The 9,882-nt window shown below is 31.8% G+C and overlaps 1 protein-coding gene across 2 annotated transcripts; it reads right to left on the bottom strand.

The window, feature by feature from the left end:
• Positions 1–470: 470 nt before the first annotated feature.
• On the bottom strand, positions 471–4,674 carry LOC112518117 (probable histone H2A variant 3). 2 transcript variants are annotated; one of them, XM_025125694.1, is made up of 3 exons: positions 4,556–4,674; positions 4,021–4,148; positions 471–885 (listed from the first exon to the last, which is right to left on the bottom strand). In XM_025125694.1, the coding sequence occupies exons 2-3, from the start codon at positions 4,138–4,140 to the stop codon at positions 589–591; spliced, it is 417 nt and encodes a 138-aa protein (XP_024981462.1). In that variant the 5' UTR covers positions 4,141–4,148; positions 4,556–4,674; the 3' UTR covers positions 471–588. The 2 variants fall into 2 exon arrangements, with proteins under 2 accessions (XP_024981462.1, XP_024981463.1); XM_025125695.1 differs by lacking the exon at positions 4,556–4,674 and adding an exon at positions 4,431–4,455.
• Between the last annotated feature and the right edge of the window lie 5,208 nt (positions 4,675–9,882).

Below are 9,882 nucleotides of genomic sequence, written 5' to 3' on the forward strand. Positions count from 1 at the left end.
TATTTAATAAATTATAGTAAAACTAATATTTTTTATAATAAAATACATCATTAGATAGTTTTCATCAACACAATTAAAATAAAACAAAAACAAAAAAATTCACATAGATTTCAATTTTTTATACCTTTTCTATCTTATTATTAAGATTTAATAAATTAAACAAGTTAACCAAAATATAAAAATAATATTTCAAAGACGATAAAATAAAATTTTAAAAATAATAAGACAGAAAAAATTAAAATTTAAAAAATGAATAAAATGTAAAAAAAAGGTGTGTGACGCTTGTTCCACTCTGTTCATGTATATCAAAACACACCCTAAAACAACTCTTGAACTTCCAAAATGATTGATGATAGAGCAAGATATAAAATCCAAAACAAAAAACAACCCAACAATCATGAATTAAAAAGGTAACCAAAAGTTACCAAATTCTAAGCCACATTTACATCAATCCTACAAACCTATTTTACTTAAAAAGGAATCAAATCACAAGTTACATTCCAAATATAAAACCAGTAAATCATCATGAAAACACATTCTCTAAAAGACCAACAAATAAAATGAACCTTATTAAAAAGGAAAAAAGACTCATTCCTTTGTGGTTTTGTTGATAAGAGACTTGTGAATATGAGGAATAACACCACCTCCCGCAATCGTACCTTTGATCAATGTGTCGAGCTCCTCGTCACCACGAATCGCTAGTTGCAAATGCCTTGGAGTTATTCTTTTCACCTTCAAATCTTTGCTAGCGTTTCCAGCCAACTCGAGCACTTCCGCTGTTAAGTATTCAAGAATCGCAGCAGAGTAAACAGCAGCCGTTGCTCCAACTCGACCGTTTGCAGAAGTTCTTGTTTTTAGATGACGATGGATCCTCCCTACAGGAAACTGAATTCCAATAACAAAGAGAATTCATTCATCCGGCTGTAATTCTAGAAGCATAATGCAATCAACAAGTACAATGTTTTGGTTTTCTACATCTGTCACCGGTGATGTAAACCCTCTTTTCTTAACACTAGGTAATTGTAGCTTTATTTGAACAAGTCAAATGTATATAATAAGGTGTCGTTTACCAACCACTTATTGGTTAAGTGTCTACCACCAAGACTCACCAGTCTCGCTTACCTTATGGGCTAACATTCTTTGCCATCAATTAAGTGTTAATAACCGATAGGCGCTTACCGAGTAAGAGTCGTCACCCTCCTTTACCTGGTAAGACTCTCAATCATTGTCTTCCCTCTTACTGGATAAGATTTTTGGTTCTTGTTATGTTCACGCGGTAAGATAGTTAAACCAGTAAGCGTTTACCAAGGTAAGTATTTAATAAATGGCCCCTAAGTTTGAATTCATTAAGTGGAGTTTGAAGTACAAACAACAATAAAACCCAATAATCATGTCATTTTGTTTGTGTGCCATCAAGATTCAAGACTCTTCCTCTTTGACGTGTACCCTTATAAAAAGGGGTAGACACCACCCTCTAAGGCGTCCTCACTGTACCGGTCCTAGAGTCATATGGGACAAGCATATCAACACATAAATCCTATTGGCAAAGGACTGGTGTTGGGTTTGAACCCAAAACCTCACTCATACGATGTGTACCCGTAGGCATACCCATAAGTGGACTCTTTAATGTAGCTTTGTTTTTAGCATTAAATCAATCTCTCTGTATGAAGTCTTCGTTTTAATATTGTAATTGCCAGTTTCTTACAAGTTATGTTAATTTTAGTTACGCTTTTGCAACCATTAGTTACTGCTATGGTTGTACTGATCTTGCTTAGTCAATTGAACTTTGGTTCATTTTCATAATTAAAAAAAAACAAATAAGCAGTCCCATACTAATCACAATTCACAAGAAGCGAACTACAAGAGAACTTAAAGCTAACAAAAATAAAAGCATTAAACAAGCTCATGGGCTTAAGGATCACAAAATACTTAATCACCAACATTCTTTTACAAACGTAGGTTCATTGGTCATTCAATAATTAATTGCCAAAAGGGAGATTAAGCAAGCCACTCAAATGAAACACAATCGATTCATCCAAGACCTATGAAGTAACATTAATTTTAGTTCACATAAACCTGTGAGGACTAAAACGTAAAAAAAGCCTTTGGTTTTCTATCAAGTCTTGTATATATAAAGTTAGCAATATTGATAAAGTTGTTTGTATAGATTAATAAAATTGTTGTTTGTTTGCTAAACTGAATAATCTGTCTGAATGATAAAAATGACCATGCATCCCTTTGGATTTTCTAGAAAACCAATCCCAAAAATGAACAATCACAAAAACCCATCTCTTTCAAAATATTACAACAACTACGAAGTGAAGAACCAACAGAAAAGGATTGAGGGATAAGATTTAAGAGACTCAAATCTAAACCCAAAGTCCCTTTCAGTTTACTCTGCATCATCCTCTCTGCAGCCAATTTCAAAAACATTCAATTCTAAATCCGACAACTGTAGAACCCTAAAAAATCACTCGATCCATCATCAATTTACTCTCAAACAAGTCGAAAAATGAATAATCACAAAACCCATCCCTTTCGGTTTACCTCCCAAACCCAGAGCCACGACAGCAAGGAAGAAAACATGGGTCTGTCGACGGAGAGGGGGGGAGGCAGAGCGGCAGCAGGGAGGAGGGGGCAAGGCGACGACAGGGTGGACCAGGGAGGACTATACAAAAAGGATACCTCACAACGGAGGAAAAGGAATGCAGAGATTTCGGTAGCAAGCTTCAAATTACCGCCGAGCAGCTTCAAATCGACAGTCAAGCAGCTCTAATGCAAGAGGAAACATGAGGCTTTCGTGGAAATGGCTAGGGTTTTAGGAACAAGAGAGTATTTCTTGGCTGAGCAAGCATTTTCCTGGGAGGGGTATTGATCGAAATAACATCTCTATCTCCATAAATGTTCTTCCCTAAAGCTGAGCAAATAAGTCATCTTCCATTTGATTAAGCCACTACCAAACACCCTTATATGGCTGAGTGAATAAACCGAAGCCTCTATTAAGCTCCTTAAGCCAGTACCAAACATGCCCTAAGTACATGCTTATCCAGTCACTTACCTTACCAAGTGGACATGGCAAAGACCAACACAATATGAGAAGGTGGTGACTCTTACCTAATGAGCAAGTAAGAGATGCTTACAATTTTATTATATGTCATTTTAATGGCCTAGAATCTTACCCAATTAGTGTTCGATAATAAGCTTGTAGTTCATGAAAATTTAGTTCAATTACGGGTTCTAATTGAAGCAACTGGAATGCTTCAATTCCTTAAAGACCCCAACTAATAAAGTATTAGAGGATACTGGAGGTATAGACCAATGATTCAAACACCAAAGAAATTTGGTCCTTTCAAATTTCCAACCAACTTGTATTTCAAGAACCCAAATTCATTAAAATCAAAAATAGCAAACAACCACAAGTGTAGTGCCTGATTGGTTTGAGCTTGGTTCCAAAAGTCATAAATACCAAAAGGTTCGAGGTTCAAATCCAAGGAGGAATAAAAATCCCCTTGTGGTCACGAAGGTTCAAATGCAGTAACTCCAGGCTATCTACAAAACAGGTGGTCGCCCTAAGATTAGTCGGCTTGCATAACAGTTTGGATATCCAATTTAATCAAAAAAAATAAGCAAACACAAGCTCAAAAGAACATAGTTCGCATTAAACACCAAAGGATTGGCCTAATGTATAAAACTCACAAATCTCACATAGATTATCAACTCTTCAAGGGCCTAAACCCTAAACTCTAATAAAAGACCAAAATGAATCAAAGTTTGATTTAGTTCATATTCAATGTAACAAGATTTCCTATTTTGTACCCATTTTAACCGATAACTTACTAATTTTGTAAGACATGATTACATAGATATCCATTTACAAAATGTATACAGAGATAAACTTAACATCCACATTATCACATGTTATAGATAACATGTTTTAGACAAAAATGGTTATGAAATAGGAAATTTTTAACCTAATGTCACACACATTAAACAGGAAAAGTTGTTGGTTTATGTCCAAACCTGAAGACCAGCTCTAGAAGACCTTGAAGTCGGCCTCTTCTTATCTTTGTCCTTGTTAGCTGCAGCTGCAGTTGCAGGTGTTTTTCCGGCCAATAGACCTTTCCCACCCTTTCCCGCCATTTTCACACCTACACACACACACACTTTAGAAGAAGAAAAATGTTTATGAATCTTAATATTCAACATACAAATCAACGTTTTCGTTGTAGTTATAATCACTTGATGCAGTAATCATAGGATCTGAATTTCGACACAGATCTGATTGGTGGACTTTGAAGAGGGGGGAGTAAGTCATTCTAGTAAGCTAAAGTGTAAAACAATCTAGATAGAACCCTAAAACGAAGATCTGGGTGCACGATACATCTGCTTAACATGAAACACAAATTAAATCATGATTTGAACCTAAAAACCTGAAATTATGAAGATAATAACATCGAATTATGGAAAAACTGAAATTAAACCAGATAAAATCCTCATGAATATTTGTTCAGAAGATGATTATTTGTTTTAATACACATCAACAATTGTTGTTTACCTGACAAAATTGAAGACTGGAGAAGAGATGAAAGCTCGAGGAAGAAGAATTTAAAATTGGGGAATGGCGTTTCTGGTGACACTATTTATGACTCCTGACAATTGAGCAGATTTGCTTTTCGATTCAAAGTTTTTTGAGATCCACGCGATTTGGCGGCTAAATCTTGTGGTGGGAAATCGCCATTTCAAAATTTTCCTCCCATTTTCGCTGAATTTGAAGAATAATCCCCCAATTCGCCATTAACACCCCAATCAAGATCAAGAACATAGTCCATTACTCCATTTAAAAGCCCACTGCCCAATCTAGCCCATATTCTTATCTCATTTCTGATATTTTTATTTTTATTATTTTTTATAATTTATTAAAGAACAATTTGGATTACAATATATGGTTTGGGATTGCTTATCTGAAATAACTTATGTTTTTTACAAAAGTTTTTTATCAACTTATTATAAGTTATAATGGTTTAACTTCTTCAAAAACTTCTTATTACCGGTATAAGCTATTTATCCGAACACTTAAAAATGTTTATTATTGATATCACATTATAATAAGTCAATAAGTTGTTTTATAAACAATCTCAAACACCCATTGACCCGATCAATCTGAAATAACCCAACATAAAGCAACACAATATCTAGGTTATGTTCGGCAAACTAGCTGATAACTAATAAGCTAGCTGATGAACAAAACATGTTTGATAAAAACTAATTGATAAGCATGTAAAATTATCAAAAAGAACATCTTGAAAAATCAGTTAATTATAATATTTTATAATATAGTTAAAACAAATTTCTAATAATATAATATGTTAATTAATACAAACTGTATATTAAATAAAAATTAAAAAATATAATATGTTAATTAAAGAAATTTCAAAATTGTTATTAGATATATTATAAATTTTGGATTTGTTAAAAATAAATTTTAAAAATATCTATTAATTTCTGATTTTAAATAACTATTACAAATGTAATGAATAATGACTAAAAATAATAATATAAAAATAATCAATACAAATTAATAATTATTGTAACTGTTAATAATTCTATATCAAGTATAATGTCTAGCTACATTTAATTAATTTTTATCAAAATTAATAATAATGATTTTTATTAATATTTATTTATAATTAATAATAATGAGTAATATTAATATTAATGATGGTTATAATTGAAAAACCGACAATAAACTCCCAAAACATGTACTCAAAAAATAAGTTAGTTTATGTTTGCCAAACAGTGTCTTAATCGAGCTAGAAAATCTTCATAATCACTTAGCTGTGTTGTAAAAATGATATATCAATATTCAACCCTGATAACCCCAAATTGTTGGGTTCTATTTTTGTTTCGGTTGAGTTGAGATTTTTCATACCGAAAATATTTGTTTGGATTGTTCAAATGTTTTTAACCCAACTCAACTCATGTGCAGCTCTAGTTTGCAAGATTTCGATGGATTTGAAATTAAATTTCATTTTTTTAATCCCACGTTTAATTTATAAGAAATTTAAAATTGAAAGGGCATATTGTATAAAAAACAACGTACTTTAACTTGACTCCTATTTTTGTGTAACGTACTTTTAAAACTTCAATTTTGGTACTTAAGAAATAAAGTTTTAAAAATTTAAGTATCTAAGTAACTGGTTGAAGTATTAACCGGTTATCATGTTAATGTGGCCAGTAATGTGGTATCCAACTCAGTATTGTTTGTTGACATGATTAGTGACATAATTTTTTTTAATCTAAAATTAATATTTTTTTATTTAAAATTAGTTTTCAACCGGTTACCCATGTATTTAAATTTTTAAAATTTTACATCTTATATATCAAAATGAAAGTTTAAAATACGTTACCCAAAATAAGAATAAAGCTAAAATACGTTATTTTTTCACGCAATCTGTCCAGATTAAAACCCCACAGCCATTATATTTTAAAATTCTATGGGATAATTGGTATTTCATTGGGTTTTATAAGATCTGTTTTAACTAAACACCTCAAATACTTCAAATCTTTACAAGAAATCTGAATTCCTCAAAAATATTTTGTCTAACCAAACCAGTCATAAATAATATTTGCTTGAATTTCAGTATTTTAAACTTTCTGATAAAACTATCCTCTGCTATTTGAATTCATGATCTGTAAGTTATTTAGAAAAGTTAACTCATCTTGTTTCAGTTACGATCAATATTTTGTAGATAATTTTTCAAACAATATTTTTCAGTATTTGTGATATTTGATATTTATCTGATTAAACTCTTATGTTTTCATTCATTGTTATGTTCATTTGGATCAGTAAAATAATTTATTTATAACAGTTAACGTGGCCCACTTATTTCATATGTCCGAGTGATCTCGTGGTAGCTTCACGAATCTTCTTATGGACAATACGTATTCTCATCAGTTGGTAATGGTGTTTTTTCTTTTTACGATTCTAAGAACTATACATATCGAGTTATCAACATCTATAATTAAGAAAAAAACAGTTACCAGGTATTTTTAAAGACTGGAATTTTACATATTTGTAGTTTAGTTTTTTATTGTCGGTAAAAATATATGTTTTATTTTCATGTTTTGATTTCGTATCTTGATATTCGACATGCCACAAGGTGTTGTACTAATCTCGTATATGTCATCGAATCATGTAACGTATCCCTCCGTTTCGATTAAGGGTGGTGATTTGTCTCGACCCGGTAGGAAACCCGACTCACAGAGCGAAACGGGGACAAGGATTCCCCCCTAAAACGGGTCCCGGGGATCCCCGGTAGACTCAAACCGAGGCCGGGGCCGGGCACGAGGGTTGTTACTCAAACCGGGATTAGGGTCGGGGATCTCCGGTAGACTCAAACGAACGGATATTCTTCATGGGGTTTGACAGGGGTTTGATCGGGGACGAGATGTTAATCCCCGTAACCGTTGGTAACCGGGCCCGGGGGTTACAAAACCCGCCCCATCCCCGTCCCGTTGTCATGCCCAATTTTGATTGCTTTATATTTTAAACTATTTTTATACAGTGATATTTATAGAGAAACACGTACGTTTTTAACTACAAGAATGAATGAAATTCAACCATCCGAATATAATCAAATCCAATAAACTAAATGCGAGATAAATGATTTTATATAATCATCGACTCAACATCTGACCAATTAGTTCATATATGAAATATCATGTGAGAATATGAGTTAAAAAAAGTAAAAATAATCTGGACCTTTGATCAATTTTAATCTCACCACACCCCATGAATAACAGTTGAAATTTTTGATCTGGTATATCTCATTAATGTTGATCTTTCAACAAAATTAATCTGATAATAGAGTTCTCTTCTTACCTTCATCACTGTAATATTTGTTTTCTCCGAAATTCAACCATTAATTCGTAAATTTCAATAAAAAGCAAAGAATCGGATTTGAAAATGAGAAATTAAAGTTGGATTTCGAACTCCCACGTGCCATTAGCTAATTGGTTCATTTTCTTAAAGAATGGAAAACTTTGGTATTTTTAAATATAAATAATATTAAAGTGGGTTTTATTTTGAGTAAAGTTCACTTTTAGTCCGTAAGTTTGTTAATTTCAACGATTTTCATCCCTCAATTGTATCTTAACGTATTTGTTTCTCACGTTTGACACCTTGCATTGATTTTTATCCCTCACCCTAACTGTTAACCTTTTTTCGTTCGGTCAAATTTAATGATGGGTATTTAGTAAATTGACCAGTTTTCTTTATTTGTTCTTGTTTTTACGAAACTTATCAAACTTCAGGAACCTGTTACGTATCAATCCATATAAAAAAATAATTAAAGAACATGAACTGATAAAGATCATCAACGCAAATGAAAAGCATATAAAATCCTAAAAACATCATGAAAACCCTGAACCTAAAATCAAAACTCTAATAAATAATAATATGTTTTTCAAACCAGACAATACACATCAAGAACGTTTAACCAGATTAATGAACAGTTTCACTAAAAAGAAACTTGATACAAAACAAAAAAAAATCAAAAAACTGTATGTCATTTATAAAGTTAAAGCTCTAGAACAATCTCATTCGTATACAAAACTAAAAGCAGAACATGTTTAAAACATGACTAAAATAAAAGTAGAAACATATTACAGTCATATCCCTTTCAACTCAACCATTCTTTTATCTACTTACCGATGTGAACCGACTAGGAAAAAGATTTGTGATCTTGGTGGTCGTCAAAGTGGATTAGAACTCGACTGAGTGTTGTCGTGCACGGTGGGTGGACTGGCACTGAAAGATCTGGTCAGAGTTGGGTGAACAAATTGAGAGAGAGAGAGAGAGAGAGAGAGTCTAGGAGCATATCGAGAGTGAGAGAACGTCGGCTAGAGCAAATCGAAAGCGAGAGATAAAGCAACGGCTAGGGTTTAGGGAAAAACGAAGAAGACGATAATGCAGTTTACGTTGTTGATGAAGATTAAGATATGTCATGACAGAGTAAAGTAATAAACTGGACTTAACAAGAAAAATTAACGACCGTTAGGATGAGGAATGTAACCCGTTACAATATATCAAATGTGAAGAACAAATCTGTTAAAATAAAACCAAGGGACAAAAACCATTAAAATTAACAAACATCAGGGACCAAAAGTGAACTATGCTCTTTTGTTTTTTCTATTTGCCTTTGCCCAAAGTCTAATAGTTAGAGTGAACATCCTTTTCCTTTCTTTGGATTGCTTTGCTTTTCCTTTTTTTTTCCTTCAAATTATCACTTTATTTTATTAAAAAAAAAATTATTTATTATACTTGATTAAATTTTAGTAAAAAAACCCTATTAAATGCTAAACAATTTTCGCAATTTTTAAATATTAAATTGTAAATACAATATTCAAAATTGTTTTTTTTAAATATAAAATTGTATTATTTTTTAATAAATATATATAATTTTATTTTTTATTATTTTGAAATTGATAGACCTAAATTAAACATAAGACATTGGATTACATACGATACGATATAAAATGTTGTGAAAGTATGTTACTTAAAATATGAATCAAATTAAAATACATTATTTTTTCATGCAATATGTTCATATTTAAAATTTGAAATAAATCATTTAATACGAACAATAAATATCATTGAAATTGATAAAAAAGAAGACACTTTGAACCTTTTTCTTGAATCTTTGTCACGAAGCAAACAATTGTTGATGATGGGAACCAAGACTTTCATTCACTACTTTTTGGGTCCCCCAACCAACCCATCAAAATTAAAATCATTATCCAAATGTTTCGTAAAATCGAATAAAATAAACGTTAAATCATTGAAGCATTTGAATAACTTGAAATTTTTGTTTGAAACGAGTG

The sequence above is a fragment of the Cynara cardunculus genome (assembly GCF_001531365.2).
Source record: "Cynara cardunculus var. scolymus isolate 2C chromosome LG 9, CcrdV1, whole genome shotgun sequence".
Classification (NCBI taxonomy): Eukaryota; Viridiplantae; Streptophyta; class Magnoliopsida; order Asterales; family Asteraceae; genus Cynara; species Cynara cardunculus.